General features: G+C 44.3%; 2 protein-coding genes across 3 annotated transcripts; one reads left to right on the top strand and one right to left on the bottom strand.

Annotated features, from left to right (window-relative positions):
- Positions 1 to 3,144: 3,144 nt before the first annotated feature.
- Positions 3,145 to 11,176, bottom strand: LOC130127841 (pre-mRNA splicing regulator USH1G-like). Of its 2 annotated transcripts, none has more exons than XM_056297563.1 (4): positions 10,754 to 11,176; positions 4,650 to 5,106; positions 3,624 to 4,457; positions 3,145 to 3,244 (listed from the first exon to the last, which is right to left on the bottom strand). In XM_056297563.1, exons 1-3 carry the CDS (start codon positions 10,915 to 10,917, stop codon positions 3,627 to 3,629), a joined length of 1,452 nt encoding a protein of 483 aa, XP_056153538.1. In that variant the 5' UTR covers positions 10,918 to 11,176; the 3' UTR covers positions 3,145 to 3,244; positions 3,624 to 3,626. The 2 variants fall into 2 exon arrangements, with proteins under 2 accessions (XP_056153538.1, XP_056153537.1); XM_056297562.1 differs by having other exon boundaries at positions 3,175 to 3,249.
- A 4,091-nt stretch (positions 11,177 to 15,267) lies between these two features.
- Positions 15,268 to 18,065, top strand: LOC130127174 (proton channel OTOP3-like). The gene is made up of 7 exons (XM_056296746.1): positions 15,268 to 15,667; positions 15,848 to 15,984; positions 16,132 to 16,190; positions 16,506 to 16,663; positions 16,799 to 17,487; positions 17,629 to 17,802; positions 17,895 to 18,065. Exons 1-7 carry the CDS (start codon positions 15,268 to 15,270, stop codon positions 18,063 to 18,065), a joined length of 1,788 nt encoding a protein of 595 aa, XP_056152721.1.
- Positions 18,066 to 18,407: the final 342 nt, after the last annotated feature.

Here is an 18,407-nt window from a genome sequence, read left to right as displayed (position 1 = left end):
CAAAAATCCGTTTTTGTCAACAACGTAAAAATGCACACTCAAACTTTCAAGTGCACAGGCAGAGCTTTGACCTTGTGGTATCAGAGCAGCCAGAAGATAACAGCGTTATCTAACAGACTCCGAGAACATCCCAGTTGTTTCCTCCGTGAAGGCAATAATCAGTGGCTGTTTTCGCGACCCTGTGAACAGGACAATCAGTTAAGATAATGGATGGATGGATGGATGGATGTTTTCGTCCATGCTAAATATCGAGTAAACCGCTTGTTTTGTACGTGCTGCAGATGGTCACTGGGGTTACTTTAAAACCCCTTCTCAAGTGAGAAAACTGTATCTTCAGAAAGAAAGCTCCGGAGAGCTCAGAAGGTCAAACAAAGTGCGATGAAGGTGCTCTTCTTTGGTAGGGAACACAAGAGAAGAAGGGTCCAAGGCACTCTTCTGGCAAAAGGTATGAAAGCCTTTATTCGGATGACTATTTCACAGTGAAAGTCTTAAAAGCATAGAAATTACTTGTGCATGTTAAAATACAATATCTAATAATATCTATGTGAGTTACTGCCCACGCATAGCACCACAAACAGCCTTCTTCTGGGTGTAACCCTCAGTTTCCCCCTTAGTAGTTCACTGCAATCTCGTGGAGCAGAAAGCCAATGAACTCACAGGTGACAAATGCAACGTGTGACAACTAGATGGCTCTACTAAAGGTATAGAAGGAGGAAAAAAAATGAGAGCAAAATATAGTGAGGGGGGGAAAAATGGATGCACAGACACCAAGACAAAAAACAACCACAATATATACCCATCTACAGCAACATAGGCACCAGAACAGCTACAAAAAAGGACTGAAATCAATTTCTTTATTTAGTCCTGGGTATGCTGTGGCCTGCATTTGGTATATATATAAAAAGTTTCTCTCTGCAATAATAATTTCAGATGGTCACCACCCCAAATGTTCTTTTTGATGGTTTCTAGGTCTTCAACCATATGGCGGTCTGGATTACTGTTATAGACATTATAAAAGTGCTTAGCCATCCATTAGCCTAGGTCATCCACATTATCTTTTCTGATAGCAAGAGACTCGGAGACTGTCTTTCAGTCATCTCTGTCTGGCCTATGTAAAAGCAACCAAAGGTACGACATAAACCGTACACAACAAACATAGTGTTACAGTTGATAAATGTTTTGATGTCACACACCGTGTAAGTCTTGGGAGTCACCGAATTGCTCACATTTCTTTATATTGGCACAGTAGTTGCAAAAGCCACATTTGTAAGTACTCTTCAATGGGGGATGAAGCCAAGTTTTTTTTTTTAAATTATTATTGTTGATAGACAGATGGCTTGGCCTTGAAATGTCCCATAATGTAAGGAAATGTCCTGAAACTTATCTCAGGAGGGGCAGGGAAACCACTTGTAATGAGATTCCAGTTTGAGCGTGTGATCCTCTTTATGGGATTTGCTAGAGAGCTGTATCTTGTGACAAAGTAAACCTGAGGATTTTCTTTACTTTTTCTTCAGAGCTAGAGGTAGACTGGGTTTTTTTTTCTTGTTGTAAGCATCCTGTAATTTTTGGGCGTTTTGTTTTGTTTCATAGCCTCTCTGAGCGAATCACTCTGACAAGATTATAGACCGGCTTTTCAAACTCCTGATCTGTGTCTCACAAATCCATCAAATAAAAGGTATGTTGTCCTTAAGCCAACTGGAATGGAAACTATCCACTTTCAGCACAGTGGTTTAGTCTGTTGCCTTCCTATATACAGTAGTGTGACGCTCGCCATCCTCACCCTTAGAGATAGCCAGATCTAAGGAATTAATATTGCTCTTAAAATATTCAATACACAGTTTTTTGTTTCTGTTGTTTGCGCTCAAAAAGTCATGAAACAGTAGAAGCTCCTCCTCGGGACCAGTCCAAAACAATAGGATGTCGTCAGTGTACCACCCCCACCATTTTATCTTGCCACTACAGTTGTTGTGATGGATTAAATCCTTTTCCCATAAATCTAAAAAGAAGTTAGCATAATTAGGAGCAAAACACCCATAGAAGTACCCTCATCTTGAGTGTGCAGTTGGTCTGGGGGAAAAAAAACAACAAACATTATTTTTAAGTGTCTGCTGTGAAAGAAGAAAAGAAGAAAAAGAAAGCTACTTTATTTTTTCATTGTACTCTTACAACGACTTATATTCTTACAATGAATTTGTTCTCAGCATTTAACCCATCCTATTGTGTAGAAGCAGTGGGCAGCTGCAGCGCCCGGGGACCAACTCCGGTTCTTCTTTCCATTGCCTTGCTCAGGGGCACAGACGGGAGTATTAACCCTAACATGCATGTCTTTTTGATGGTGGGAGGAAACCGGAGCACCCGCAGGAAATACACGCAGACACGGGGGAGAACATGCAAACTCCACACAGAGAGGACCTGGGACGGCCTGGGGTTCGAACCCAGGACATTCTTGCTGTGTGGCGACAGTGCTAACCACTGGGCCACTGTGTCGCTGCAGAATGAATTCAGGAGGTAGAAAGTCTGTGGGCCCGTTCTGTAGGAAGTGTTGCAAAGCTTTCAATCCATCATCATGGTCACTATTAGTGTATAAGGACTCCACATCCAAAGAGACAATCAGCAGGAATTCTCATTTCATGTAGGACCTTCAGAACATTAGTGTTCTGGATGTATAAAGGCAGCTGTTGAGCCAAAAGGCTCAATATGAAAGGCTGTTTTTACTGCTATGCGTAGGTAGTGACCCAGCTCTATTTTAACATGCGCAAGTATTGTCTATGTTTTTAAGACTTTCACCACGAAATAGCCATCTGAATAAAGGCTTTTATACCATTTGCCCGAAGAGAGCCTTGGAACTTTCTTTTAAGAAAACTATGATGAATAATTTACAATACATGTGGGTATGAACATACAATAAATTAACAAATAAATACTTAGAACTAGTTGTTACAGTGACATAATCATCACCTCCCTTTCGCGATCCATCTGTGCACATTGAGTCCATGAGTTTGTATGTGTGGCAGGGCTGTCGTATGAAATTTTCATTTCTCAACATTCCTCTTGGTGAAATAATATCCCAATCCCTGCTGGTATGCGGGATTTTAATCAAAGAACTACAGCACTCTGTAATCTCCACCATTCACTTCCAGCAGTTATTACTTCGTGTCACTGGTCGAGTCAAATCATGTACCCATGATCATGCAAGACCAAATATGTAAATACAAATGTAATGCATTTAATCTTTAATGTAGTTCTGTCCTGCAAATGAAATGAGAAAACAGTTATTAATGCAACAGTTAATGCTACTAATAAGATAGCATAATGCTATCTACTACAGATAAGGTTTTATATTATCTACTACTACTACTACATTATAATGACTAATGACCACGAGATGGCGCTAGTTATCCACCTATATAGTAGCAAGCTGGAGAAAAAGCTTGGTTTGAAGTCCTTTAAAACTCAACGGGAATCATGGCACTAGTGTTAACTGGGTCACTTGTTTGAGTAAGACTGTCCATTTTAGTTAATGTGTGCATTGTTGATAGAATACATGTAACCCCTGGGTTCATCAAGAAGGGCTGGATGCAGTGGTGCCATTCACAGAAAGTAAAACATTTGACTACGCTGACCTTTTAAAGCTCAGTGTCTTCAATTGCCTCAGGGTCATCCAGAGTGTCGACGCGTGTCTTGCAGGCATCCAGCAGTTTCTTTCTGGGCCCCAAGGGGATGTGGATGCTGGCAAGGTCCTTGTCGGAGCAAAGCAACAGAGCCTCTAAGTCTATCTTCTCTTTCCTGAAGATGGGCATGAACTCACTGAGGTTTTGAGAAGCCAGGAAAGTCTCCAGAGGGCTGTTCTCTGCCTCCAGCTCCTCATCCAACCTAGCATCAGTCTCCTCCCAGCGCAGCTCCTGCAGGTTTCTCCCCTGCAAACTCAGGGCACTGCCAACACTGTCCTCATCCAGGCTGGGTGACCGTCTGGGCAGGTGTCCGTGTAGGCGCACATTAGGTGCCCGGCCAACGGGTTCACTACCAGCTATGCTCCCATCGTTCTGTGCACCCATACTAAACAGGCCTCCACTCGTGTAGTTCCTCCTGAACACCATGGTGCCCAGTCCTGGTCGCGTGAACAGGGAGTCCCGACCAGAGTCAGCACTGATCTCGGAATAGGCAGCCTCATGGAGGCCCGGGTCACTGATGGCACGGGAGATGGTACTGGCATCGTCATCACTATCACGGTTACAGTGGGGGAACATGTCCCGGATGTTGAGGCGCAAGCGCTCCTTGGGGTTGGCGTAGGTGCCCTGCTTCAGAAACATGACGTCGTTGCCGAGCTGCAGGCCAGAGAGCGAGCGCACACTCTTCCTCCCATCCTCGTAGATCTTGAATGTGCCGTCAACCTGCTTTTTCTTCTCCAGCTTCTTCTGGATCTTGGTCTTGCTCTTGGCTGTAGAGTGCAGGGTGGCCTGAAAAAAAAAAGGAAATCCACAAACATGTTTTACGAATTCATAATGGGCAATGAATGAATAAACTCGCATGCATCTCAAGAAGTTAGTCTCTATCAAAGTCACATGATGTACACTATATGTATTTTATGTTTTTAATGACATGCATCACTGGCAAAAGTGTGATAGGGTGCAATGTGAAAGAGCGACCACCTGCGAGTATGGCATGTTGGAGGTAACAGTGTTGAACTGGGGCAGCTTACGGCTCAGCGTGCTGCCACTTGTGTAGCTGGAAAAGCTCACTGCGTCTAAGTTGTCCAAACCTGACGCTTCTTTCAAGAACCTCTTCTCCATACGCTCATGATGCTTCCTCTGAAGCTTTGCACAGTCTTTGATCCTGCGCTCAGCGGCGCGGAAGGCTCGGTCCTTGAGCTTGTTGACCAGCTTGGGGTTTAGTGTAATCTGCTTGGCGGCAACAGTGTCCAAGTATCGAACGCATTCCATGTGGCTCTTAGTAGCAGCCATGTCCAGTGGTGTGTGGTAGTCATTGTCCAGACACCACACGTTTGCGCCAAAAGCCACCAGGAAGGACAGGCAGTGGTGGTGGCCATTGGCAGCTGCCAGGTGAAGTGGCGTATTGCCCCAGATGTCACACTTGTCCGGGTCTCCTCTGGGGGGAGGAAGGGTGATAAATCATTTGAATTTTTACTATTCGAACTTTAATTACTCAAATAAAATGTTTATGTAATTGTCCTGTGTGTGTTGCTGTGTAAGTGTGTGTATATATGCACATGTATTCATACATATTTTTTGTGTGTGCTCCTGACTTAGCCTACTTTCAGGGACACATTTCAGACTAAAGACCAGTTAATTGGGGATGGCTTGACCAATTGGGGACAAAAACCATGTCTCCAATTGGGAAAAAGCTGATTTTTGGGTCAGTGGTTAAGGTTAGGGTTAGGTTAAGGATAGACAACGTAGTTCTGATGGTTAAATTTAGGGTTAAGAGCTAGGGAATGAACGTAAGTCTATGTAATATCCCCAAAATTGACCCAAGTAAGTGTGTGTGTGTGTTTTAAGTGCATTACTGGAACTTGTTGTTCTGGAGTATTTGATCCAAATTAGTGCCATCAAGGCCCATGTGTAAGCAAGTTTTCATTCCAACCAATACTATGAACAAGATAATTTTACTGATTTAATGATGCCCTCAGCATCTTAAAATGTACTCAGTACTTCTGTTTCTAATGTTAAACTTATTATATCATTGTACCATCACCTATCCCCTTAACCAACTCTATTACACATCAGTATCAAGAGCCATTCTTATAACCCAGCCATCCTTTTAATTGATGCTTCATACGTGATCCTCCCACGCACTACGTCTCCCTGGTGAAACTCCTCACTGTCAGGTGACAAGAAGCGGCTGGCGACTCCACATGTATCGGAGGAGGCATGTGGTAGTCTGCAGCCCTCCCTGGATCGGCAGAGGGGGTGGAGCAGCAACCAACCAAGATGGCTTGGAAGAGTGGGGTAATTGGCCGGATACAATTGGGGAGAAAAAACATATATGTATACGTGTATATATGTGTGTGTGTGTGTGTGTGTGTGTGCGTGTATATATATATATATATATATATATATATATATATATATATATATATATATATATGATATGCTCCACGCTACACACACCTATCTATCTATATCCAAATGTACTCAAACATAATCAAGTTTTATCCCCGCAGAAACTGTCATTTGTTTGAGTCACTACTTCGTGTTATACAGACTCGCATCGCACTCTGCAAGAAATTAAGGTTTACTTAATTTTATCCTACAACTGCTGTTCCAGTGAGTTTTCCTTGCATTGAGTGTCAGGTTGTGCTAATAACCCCGTCCCTGCAGGGGTCTATCCTGGAAACCCACTCATTCTGTCACCTGATAATGACCGCTGTCCTAAATCGTCAGGTTTTCGGAAAACTCAACCTCTACTTTGCTTATCCCCTTACACATCAAACTAAACTCAGGCAGTAAGTCGACGCATCCTTAGGACCTGCAGTTACGTTAATTCATCTCCTCCACTTTGCTGAAAAAGAATGGCCCCTTCAACTAACAGTCATAAATGCTTCCACAATAAATAGGATATTATTACTCCGCTTCAGATCAGGTGTCGAAAAATTATTTCCGTATATTGTATCATACATTCATGGTGTCAACCATATCTTGAGCAATGTCAAAGTAATTTCAAATGTTAAAGCTATTAAGTACTCAACATGTCACTTCATTCTCGCTACAAGGAAAATACGGGCAAGGGCATTTCTGTCCATGACAGATTTTGGGACATATTTAACTTTCCTTTATTAATCCCCTTGGGGAATTTCGTTACTGTAAATTAACCCATCCTAGCTGTGATTTGTGTAGCAAGGAGCAGTGGGCTGCCGCCTTCATGCTGCACCCATAGGACCAACTCCCTTTCTTTTCTCATTGCCTTGCTCAGGGGCACAGACAGAAGTATTAACCCAAATGTCTTGTCATGTCTTTTTGATGGTGGGGCAAACTGGAGCACCCGGAGAAAACCCACCACAGACACAAGGAGAACATGCAAACTCCACACAGAGGACAACCTGGGATGAGCCCCAAGGTTGGACAACCCCAGGGTTCGAACCCAGGATCATCTTGCTGTGAGGCGACAGCGCTAACCACTGGGCCGCCATATAATGTTGAAACTGATTAAGAGGTGAAATTGCACATTTTTACTCCAACAGTTTCAGTCGGTGGTAATGTGACCTGCTTTATCTGAATTGGATTTAAGCTTGCACCTGATGACTGGTAAACAATTGTGATTTCAAGATGGCTTAGTAGACATGTATTTTTTTGTCCAAAATCAGCATTTTGTCAGCATTTTTAAAATGACAGAATTGAACACTATTTTCCAAATTTGATAGAATAAACATTCATAAAATGCCTGCCAAAAATTAGGGGAATGAAAATTTACCCCTAAAGCTGTGCAACACAATCAAAAGGTAAAACTGGCCAATCGCAGAAAACAACTACTACAACATTAGACACCTCATTGAATGTAGTATTTTGGAGTTTTCCATTGGTCTATTTGAATCTTTTTCCCAATATTCTACCCTGTGATGTAGAGCCTGATTCATATATCTAGCAAAATTATGTGCCAAACTATATTCAGACACAACACATCTCCTGTGTCTTCCCCCCATCATTCTGCTCCAAAGACCAGCCTCTTCCTGTCGTTTGTCCAATCACATGGCCTGGCCTTGACTGAGGATGATCAATAATTGAAATGCTTCGAGTTAAACATAACAGGGGTGACTTTGCATTATTCAGCCCACATACCGAGAGTCTTCTTTCGCAGACACCTGGAGACCCTATGAACACCCATCGCAAGGTCACAATCTTTATCTGCTCGAACCCTGATTTCAATTTCCTTACTAGGATGTTGCACCCTGTCCTCAAGCAATGTAGGAAATTACATTTTCTAACATTTGACTTAATTGCTTTTATGATCTCAAAAGCATTTTGATTCTTGTCACAGTATCAGGGCTTAAAGGAATTTCATTTTGTGTATCAATTTACAGCATCAGCTGTAAATTCAGTGTCAAAGATGCAACTAAGAAGCACATAACCTTAGTGAAACCCATAAGTATTACACCTTACTGTCCAAAGTAAATAAGACTATCAGCAGTTCTGCCAGTCGCTCTGGATCAGTCACAACAGTCACCCAACGTGACATCTGAACATTTTGATACATAATCAAATCCAAATAGCAGATCGAGAACTCAGCCTGGAAAATATATTTTTTTTATCCAACCATATTGTTATCCTGGACTTCTTTCATTTACCTTTTGCCGTAAACATTAGTTTTGAAGAAAACCTCATTCATCTTGGTTTGAGCCATATTCACTCTGTGCATCCTCAAAGGGCCTTTCAGGGATAATACGCTCCATCCGTCACGGTGACCTTTCCTTTAATAATTGTCCTCTTCTGTTACTCTGCAGCGGCGGTCCTAACTGGCCCTCACTTTATTGCACGCCTTATAAACCCGTCAGCGAGGATAAGACATATACGATCCTCCAGCTCTCCAAGTCCCAAGGGGGCTGTCTCAGCCACAGTTAAAAAAAAAAAAATTAGTAAGCAGGCATGGGGTTTTGATAGGTAATAAATACTATACCTTTTCTGAGTCTGCTTTGTCCTGCACCTAAACCTCAAACAAAAGACGTAGACCTTTTACATAGGAAATTATACCTGATATAGCAGCTGCAACTTATCTCTGCTGAATATAAACTTACTCCTAAATCCTCTTTTAATTATCTCTATGCATGTTCATAGAAATACTTGGCGTATGCTCTCTAACACTAGCGTATACAGTGTAGCGCTTGCTAATCAGGGAATATGTGTGTGTGTGTGTGTGTGTTCATGCATGCGTGCACGCACGTGTGTGTGTGTGTGCATGAAACTCTTTAAGACTTGCAGTGCTTAGCGTGAAACTGTAGAATGGCGATGCTATCTTTCAGTGGGTGCTTGTTCACTCACAATGTGGATAAAGCAGCAGCACTCTTCCAGTAATTGATCTGCATTAAAAACAGCCCATGTGCAGTAACTGAATAAGATTTAGAGTATTACCTGCAGATGCCGTATTATATAACGACTTGGTCTGTCTCATTATCAAAGCATCACCAGTCAGGGTCTCATGCAGCAAGATTAAACAGGAAGTTACCGTCTATTGGAATTCAATCGTTCCTCTGCGCCATATTCTATACTTTCCACCCGTGTGTGTGCGTGTGTGTGTGTGTGTGTAGCCCATCATGCCGATACACCTACAGTAATTTTGCACAGCATGCACTCAACTTCCTGAAAAATACCTGCCACTTGGACACACAGTCCCTCTTCTTCTCCCTGCACCGCTGGCACATCTGTGCATGTGCACATGCACATGGTTGAGGACTTTAGCGTCATACTGTGAGTGACCTTTCTCTGTAATAGGGCTGTTATGATGTATGGCACAAGCAGCATAGCCCGTGAGATGTCACGTAAAGGTTATTTTAATGTATGCTGTCACTAACTAATGCTTATAATACCCATTTGAAAGTAGAATAAATTTATTTCTAAAGAAATAACCAACATATATTCCTCTACAAGGAGGATGTTTTTGTTCTCTGAAAGGGTTGCAAAGTGACCAGGAATCTATCTCCCTGTCTACCTCTATACTATTTAAATTATACTTGAAAATACAAATTACGCTAACTCTCTGGAATTAAAAATGTACTCATAACTACTACACTTGTTACTGTTTTATTTATTTTTTCAAGTATACTTGTAAGGGCACTTAAAGTTGTCTAAAAGTATACCTATATACTGCCGGAACAGAAATGTTTTAGTTGTCCTACACAAATACTGACCGTGTACTCAAATGAAGTGTTCCTCGAGTCTAAAAGTGTAAATAAAAATCAAGTACACTATTCTCGTGTTTACAAGTACAACGAAAGTAAAAAAAAAAAAATTTTTTAAAGTATAGTTGCCTATTTTTGGTTTAAAAGAGGCATCCTGACAGTGCAGTGACGTGGGAAAAACTCGGGTTTCCTACTCCGATCGGGAAGTCGTTCTCCGGGACTTTTCAAGTGCGGAATTATTCACGACTTTTGCGTGGATCTACTGTATCCATGGCTGACCTTGCTGCCGGAAGGTCACATTATTCAGTGCTGGCTATCAAAGTGTAGCGAATTCAGGGGACAACGCAACCACAGGAACTGCCACGGCCGGGAAGTGAACCCGTGTCGCCCGCACCGCAGGAGGCATCGCTAACCGCTCGACTAAAGGGTCAGACCCGCCAGCCAGCCAGCGGCCAGCGTGTCTCCTTATCCATGCACGTTACAAAAGCAAACCTCGGCATGTCCGTGAATGTTCTCATTAATCCAGCTCATGGTTTGTCCAAAGGAGTTGAATCAAGTGCAACTGGTCCAGTTGCACTTGATTCAACTCCTTTGGACAAGCCTCTGCAGTCTCTAAATGGACGGTGTCACTTTAAGCTGCTCGCCGGACATACCGCCCGAACTTCAAGCCACCGATGTGCAATCACAGCAACTTAAAACAGGAATACAAAAAGACGCAAACGATCGCGCTACGAACACACCCCACCGGCAGGTCGAAATACGGCTTTATAACCCTATTCCAGCGCTGTTCGTATGACCGCAATAACGTTCCGATGATATTTGAGCAGCGTCGTCGTTTTGCACCTGTCCCGGGGCGCCTTGTGGGTGGGTGGGTGGGTCGCCAGGTAGGCGGCCCGGTGGACTCACCCTCTCCCCACGATGAGCCGCAGCGCCTCCAGGCTGCCGTGGTAGGCGGCCCATAGCGTCGGCGTCATCCCGTCCTCGTCCGGCGCGTTCAGCTCCTTCCGTGTGGCCTCCTTCAGCGCGTCCAGGTAGCCGTCCCGGGCCGCCCGGTGGTACCGGTCCTCCATAATGCCCGCGGCTTTGAGGACGTATTACCTCGCTAACCTGTTTAAAGCCGTCGAGAGATAAACCCTTTTTTGCCGCGATGGCGGACACATTTGTCCGGGATGCCTCCGTTCGGCCATCGGTGTTTTTTTTTTTTTGTTTTTTTTTTTTTAAGTCTGCCTGGATACCGGGGGGACACACACGAGGTCCGCTGGTTGTCAAGCAGGGGAGTGTTGCGGGAGAGACGTCACCTCCTGCTTTTAAACAAGGAGGGGCGTCATTTGTTTCTAGCAGACCCTGCATGAATACGTCCACGTTCAAATTTACTCATGTGCTGGCGTCCAAAGCTGCTGTCAAGGCTGTCAGCAATAAGCAGACAAATACGCGTGTTGCCAGTTGGCGCCAGAGAGCACTACATTGTAATCACATTATTGAAGTATTATACGAAGTTGTAGTATAGCAATTACATCATATAGTAGTACTATATGAAGTAGTAAAATAGCAATCACACCATATAGTAGTGCTAGATGAAGTTGTAGTATAACGATCACATCGTATAATAGTACTATATGAAGTAGTAGTAGTAGGGGAAAAATTGCTTCAGTAATCAAAGCAGTAATCAAAGTGGTACTCTGAAGTGGTAGTAGAAGTACATTTGCTATCATAGTAGATGAAGTAGTGGTAGAAGTAAATTTGCTATAAAGTAATATGGGGTACTATATGAAGTAGTAGTATAGCAATCACATCATATAGAAGTGCTAGATGAAGTAGTATAACAATCACATCGTATAGTAGTACGATATGAAGTAGTAGTAGTAGTAGGGGAGAAATTGATACAGTAATCAAAGCAGTACTCTGAAACGGTAGTAGAAGTACATTTGCTATCATAGTAGATGAAGTAGTGGCAGGAGTAAATTTTCTAAAAAGTAATATAGGGGTACTATATGAAGTAGTAGAAGTACATTTATAGTAACATTTTGTAAAGGGTGATCATCAACTCAAGTGCATTCAGTGAAGGTGCACCTTGGAACATCAGGTGAGCAAGAGCAAAACTGAAATAGATAATATTGCCACAAAATGGTAAAAACAGCCACATTATGCCATGAGAGCATAAAAATGCCAGGTGCAAGGAGAAGGGATCAATAGTAGGCACCAATGATAAGTGATTAAAATAAAGAGGGTGCAATAGTAACAGCTGGTGGCGATTCATAGTCACTGCAAAGTGCCATCAGCGACCATTTAAGAATTAAGGTTGGCCTGAAAGAATGTTGTTGGCCTTTTTTGAAGCATGTAGTAAATTCCAAGAAAATTCATCCTAGAATAGAATCTGTCTCATCCATGCGCCAATCAATCAACCAACCAACCAACCAATCGATCAATCAATCAATGTATTGTCCCAAATGGGAAATGTGTTGCACAGTCAGGGTTAAAAACATACAGAGACATTCACAATACACAGTAAGACCAGCACACTTAATCCACATAAAGGTTCACAGTATCAAAAGGCTAAAGGAACACCACTTTTTATGATCACTCGAGTGTAAAAGTATGATCCCTCGCAAATGTGGCCAAGCATTCACTCTATCTTAGACTACAAAAGCTCCAATAGTGGTCCCACTGTCCATGATGCCTCCCTCCCAGATGAGCTAAATCATTTCTACACCCACTATGACAAGGACAATACTGACTCAACCACAAAAATCCCCACCCATCCGGAAAACCAGGTGCTCACTCTATCGATCGCAGAGGTCAGAGAATCGCTGTGCAGAGTGAACACACGGAAGGCTGCCGGACCAGACAGCATACCGGGTCGGGTCCTCCAGGAATGCTCCGACCAGCTGGCTGAGGTCTTCACAACTACAGTTAACCTCTCACTGTCCCAATCCATAGTCCTGGCATGTTTTAAGACCACCGCTATCATTCCTGTCCCCAAGAAATCAACACCCACATGTCTGAATGACTACCAACCCATAGCACTCATCCCCATTGCTGTAACGTGCTTTGAGAGACTGGTTCTGGCTCACATCAAAAACACTACTCCCCCCTCCACCACATTCGACCCACATCGGTTCGCCTACCGTCCAAAAGGTCTACGGAGGATGCCATTGCCACTGCACTTTTCTCTGACCCACCTTGAACTTAAGAACACATACATCTGGATGCTGTTCATAGATTACAGCTCTGCTTTCAACCCTATCATTCCCGCCAAACTCCTCTCCCTTGGCCTCAACCCTTCCCTCTGTATCAGTACCCTGGACTTCCTGACCAACAGACCTCAGTTTGTTAGGTTAGGTGACCACACCTCCTCCACCCTGACCAGCACAGGTGCCCCTCAAGGCTATGTTCTGAGCTCCCCCCCCCCTTTTCTCCCTTTTTACCCACGACTGCCTGCCAACTCACCCTTCAAATGTAATAGTTAAGTTTGCAGATGACACCACAGTCGTAGGCTGTATCACCAGCAATGACAAGATGGCCTACAGGGACGAGATTCAGCACCTCACATCATGGTGCACCACCAACAATCTTGTCCTCAATGTGAAGAAGACGAAGGAGCTGATTGTGGACTTCAGGAGGTCTAGAAGCTGCAGCCACTCCCCCATACACATCAGTGGGGTGGAAGTGGAGCATGTTTCCAGCTTTAAATTCCTTGAAGTCCACATCAGTGAGGAACTTTCCTGGACATCAAACACACAGGCCCTTGTGAAAAAGGCCCATCAATGCCTGCATTTCCTGAGGAGGCTGAGGAGCGCCTGTCTATCCCCCAAAATTCTCACTAACTTCTACCACTGCACCATAGAAGCATCCTGACCAGCTGCATCTCAGTGTGGTACGGCAACTGCACCTCAGTAGACCAGAAAGCTCTGCAGCGGGTCGTCAAGGCAGCCCAGCATATAACGCTCCCAGCCATAAAAGACATTTATCACAAACGCTGCCTTCGAAGGGGTCTCGGCATTAGCACAGATCCCACCCACCCCAATCATGGACTGTTCTCCCCCCTGCACTCAGGGAGGCACTACAGGAGCCTCAGAGCCCGCACTACCAGGCTCAAAAACAGCTTCTTTCCCCAAGCTGTTACCCTCCTGAACCTGGCTACTCACTGAATGTCTGTAAATATGTTTATACTCGTGCTCCTTTTTTAAAAATTTTTTTACTTTAGCTTTTAGTCTTCATTATATATCTTATAATTTGTTTGCTATGTTTGTCTATGTCTGTCTTGCACTGTTTGGCAAAGCCGCAGCCCTTATTTCATTTTTAACGTGCCTGCACATTGTTTTTAATGACAATAATTTGAATTGAATTGAATTGAATTGAATTGAATAATCAAAGATGCTATGGTATGTGCAAAGCAGCAAGGTGGTAATGAGTAGTAACTAGTTTGCTGATATTTTTTTTTGTCAGCTGAGCAAACTGATGACCAGTGGAAAAAAAGGAAGTCTTAGCTTGTCCTGAATTTTAGTCTTGGGGTCCTGAGTTGTTTAAGAGGGCAACAGGTCAGACTCAACAAACAGAGGCTGTCGTTAGCCTTTCTGATGACATGCCTCTTGTAGATGTCAGTGATCTAACTCTCTGTACTGACCATCCCATCAAGTTGGTGGACCTCGTTTAGCTCCACAGCATAAAAAGGGGGCAGAAATCTGGAACGAGTGACCCGGATTAAGTTAATTGAAGATGAACCTATGATTTAATTCATATCCTACTGTTCAACTTCAGTCAGCAGTCTACGTTTATAACAAAGGGCGACATTTCGAACCATGGATTAATTCCAAGAGGGATTCTCGGAATAAACCGCAACACGTTATCAGTTCTGACTAAACTGATAAAACTGCTACTGCCAGCAATGGCAGCGATAAGGGGAGGCATTTTGATGTCAGCGCCTGGTGCTGACTGTACTAAGTGGCAATGAGTAACCTTCTCAAAGTAAGGTAAATTCCCTGACCATGAAATGTAAGCACCGGGAATAAGAGTTGGCAACATAAGAACAAAAATGTCATTTACATTTTCTTGGTCATTGAAGGCAGGAAGGAATCTGCTCACCACCAAAAAAAAAAGAAAGAAAAAGAAAGTGCAAATAAAAACACAAAGGTCAATATGATAAGTACACAAGAAAAGGTGTGTATTTATCTGACATATTTGTGGGATTATGACCACACCTGCACCAGTTTGGTGTGTGGGAGGGTTGAACAAGCGGAAGGCCATGTCTCAAACTGCTCCTATTAAAACACATGGCTTCACATGGGAATCCCATTTCTGTCCACATTACTGGAGAAAGCATGAAGGAAAGACCCGGACATTGAAAAAACTTAAGAGAAGAAAAGGAGTGAAAAGAACCAGAGACACGGTGGGAAAAGGCAAGTATCTGAGGGAAGGCAAGTATGAATTCAGATCCCAGTGAGACGGCGACATCTATGGTATCAGACATTGATGGCTCTCCGGGTGTACTTGAGTCTTCCTCTAATGTCGAACCAAGGAAGTGGGAGAATTTTGAACACCAGATCCAGGACCCAGAGCTGGACCCCTTGTTTACATGGGACCCCAGCGGGCGGCGTTTGCTCTCTGGGCTGCTGGGCCTCAATGTGGTGCTGCTGGGGTCTGCCCTGGTGGCCAGCCAGGCTTTTAACCCCATGGGCCTGAAGCACCAGGAGCCCCAAGTGTTTCTGCTGCTGTTGATGGTGTGCAGCATGGTGTGGATGCTGTGGTACCTGCTGTGGACCAGGAGACAGCCTGGCGTCTCTCCACACAAAGACCACCACGCTGGAGGAGTCACTGTCACAGGTAAGAACGTGTGTGCTGTGTATTATCATTGCTAGGTTGTGTAGATGTGATACGGGGAAATGACAAGGCTGATCACACCGTCGATTTGATATATTATTTTGAAAAGCATTTGTTGCTTGTCTCTCTTGTCAAAGAAGCAAAAAAAAAACAAAACATGTTTTTGCTCTTACACTTTCACAGTGGTCCTCATGCTTTTTGCAACATTCAGTCTGCTGCTACATGTCTTCAGGATTGGGTATTCTATCACTATGAGAGAGTGTAAGCCCGCCGCCCAAGTCCTCACCCCGTTCATTGAGGCACCATTTCTGGGGCTACAGGTAATGATGCTTGCTCATTTTGCTTTTCTCCCAATCTCACAACATCGGAAAATTTGCTCTAAATGGGAAGTTCATAAATGAAATGTACCTGCTTCTTTGATACTTGCAGTGGCTTTCATTGATTATTGCCTTGCCTTATTTTTGCAGACATATTTACTCTGGGCTCATTCCAAAGACTGTGTTCATAGACACAAGATCATCACCAGGTGCACAATTTCTACTTTGTAAAGAAATAGATAACGTTGTGGAAGTCATTGCCACAAAGTGCTAAATAACTTGTCTTTTTAACCATTCATTTAACCTTTCTCCATTGTCAATTTCTAACTTTTTTACTCTTGTGCATTTTTCATTCGCCTGTTTTTGTTGCTATTTATTTTGTTGCCTGATGTATGAACCATGTCCAAGAAGAATGTCTGTTACATTGTGACAGACAATAAAGCTTCTTGAAACTTGATGAACTCTTCTGCAAATGAGCATTGGACTTTATGGGTATGTCTTTGTGTGATTTCGTGCTCACCCAGGTCTGGGCTCATTGTGACCCTTTGTGCAGACCTGCTGCTGTGGCTGAACGCAGTGACAGAAGACAGCATCCATCAAGAGATCGAGTTAGAGAAGGAAGCCAGAATCAATTTTGGCAATACAAATTTTTCTGAAAGCGCAGAAAGCTCCAGTGCAGAAGGTACCGCACGTCCAAGCAGTGACTCATTTTTACAATACAGTGAAAGTAGAATAAACATGTATGTACACTGTATGTTCACGCTGCTGTTGTGTAAGGCCGCCTGATCGGTAAGTCACTCTCCATGTCTTCCTCCAGGAATGAGCAACACCACAGTTTGTCAGTGCACTGCAAATGCGGTCTGTCTCATCTTCAGGCGAGGCTATGAGATTCTTTACCCCTTCAACATTGAGTACTACCTGATGGCTGGCTGCATGCTTTATGTGATGTGGAAGAACGTTGGACGCAGGGCGAGTCCAGGTCCTCACGAGCACGTCACTCAGAAGTTGACCCTGCGTATCGTTTACCGAGGGGGGATCTTTGTGGGCCCTCTGCTGGGGTTCCTGGTTCTCATCATAGGAGTGACCATTTTCATCCTCTACCAAGTGTGGGTGAGCCAGCGGCAGCATCGCTTCATCGCCTTCCTCATGTTTTATGGATATCATTTAGCCGTCATGCCTGTCATGTCTCTCTGCTCCCTGGCTGGCATGCTGATCCACAAGCTGGAGAGGCGAGCAGAGGTAGGGGGACACAACCCGACTCGTAGTCTGGATGTGATCCTCCTGGTGGGGGCGGCCCTCGGCCAGCTGGCCTTGTCCTACTTCTCCCTGGTGGCTGCCTTCGCTTTAGGGGCAAGCGGACCCCTGGGGAGCCTCGACCTTTCCTATTCCCTTCTAAGCCTGCTGGAACTAATGCTCCAGAACATCTTTATTATTGAGGGCCTCCACAGGCACCCTAGTCTGAGCCAGGCCAAGAAGAGAGCAAGACAGAGAAGCATCATATTCAAAGTAAATGGAACTTCGTTTCAGTTCATTTCGTTTTATTTGGTTTGCGGTGAATGTTTCATGGTAATCCCCAAAGGGTGTGGGGTTGTTGTTGTAGGGTACAGAACTAAATGTCTCTTACATTTATCCTCACTTGTCCCACAGCCTAAGAGAAAGGTCAATGCGGTAGTAAAAGAGGTGAAAACAGACGCGTCATTCCTGGAGGGAAACGTGACATCAACAGCACCGCCTGCTGACCAAGGAGGGAATGGAAAACAGTCCTGGACCAAGAGAGCCACACAAGAAATCTGTGCTTTTCTCATCCTCTCTAATGTTATGGTAACGACACCGGCTCCGCTTTCTCCTCACTAGATGAAAGTACCTTCATATTTCTATGTTTATAAACACACTCTTCCCTTCTCCTCTTTCAGCTCTGGATCATTCCTGCGTTTGGCGCCAACCCCCAGTTTGAGAACGGTCTGGGCAAGGAGTTTTTTGGCTTCACAGCTTGGTTCGTTCTGGTAAACCTGGGCCAACCCCTGGGGGTCTTTTACCGAATGCACTCTGTGGGAGCTCTGATGGAGCTACTCATCTCTGCTTGAAGATCAGGGAACAGGTGTACACTACTTTACTGTCAAAGGAGCTAAAAAGACCCATTCACACGACCCCCCCCCTCCCATTTTTTCTCCCCAATTGCATCCAGCCAACCCCGCCACCCCCTCTGCCGATCCAGGGAGGGCTGCAGACTACCACATGCCTCCTCCGATACATGTGGAATCGCCAGCCGCTTTTCACCTGACAGTGAGGAGTTTTACCAGGGGGACATAGCGCATGGGAGGATCATGCTAGTCCCCCCCCCCAGAACAGGCGGCCTGACCAACCCGAGGAGGCGCTAGTGCAGCGACCAGGACACATCCGGCTTCCCACCCGCAGACACAGCCAAT

The sequence above is a fragment of the Lampris incognitus genome, chromosome 17 (assembly GCF_029633865.1).
Source record: "Lampris incognitus isolate fLamInc1 chromosome 17, fLamInc1.hap2, whole genome shotgun sequence".
In the NCBI taxonomy this organism is placed as follows: Eukaryota; Metazoa; Chordata; class Actinopteri; order Lampriformes; family Lampridae; genus Lampris; species Lampris incognitus.
The sequence above is the reverse complement of the archived record's forward strand: the minus strand, read 5'-3'. Positions and strand labels throughout refer to the sequence as shown.

Excerpts from the sequence above, each read along its gene's own strand:
- LOC130127174 (XM_056296746.1), top strand. The coding sequence starts at position 15,268 with ATGAATTCAGATCCCAGTGAGACGGCGACATCTATGGTATCAGACATT. Across the intron at positions 16,664-16,798 it reads AGAAAGCTCCAGTGCAGAAG|GAATGAGCAACACCACAGTT; the intron begins GTACCGCACGTC and ends GTCTTCCTCCAG. Across the intron at positions 17,803-17,894 it reads TCATCCTCTCTAATGTTATG|CTCTGGATCATTCCTGCGTT; the intron begins GTAACGACACCG and ends CTCCTCTTTCAG.
- LOC130127841 (XM_056297563.1), bottom strand. The coding sequence starts at position 10,917 with ATGGAGGACCGGTACCACCGGGCGGCCCGGGACGGCTACCTGGACGCG. Across the intron at positions 5,107-10,753 it reads CGGCTCATCGTGGGGAGAGG|AGGAGACCCGGACAAGTGTG; the intron begins GTGAGTCCACCG and ends TCCTCCCCCCAG. Across the intron at positions 4,458-4,649 it reads CCAACATGCCATACTCGCAG|GCCACCCTGCACTCTACAGC; the intron begins GTGGTCGCTCTT and ends TTTTTTTTTCAG.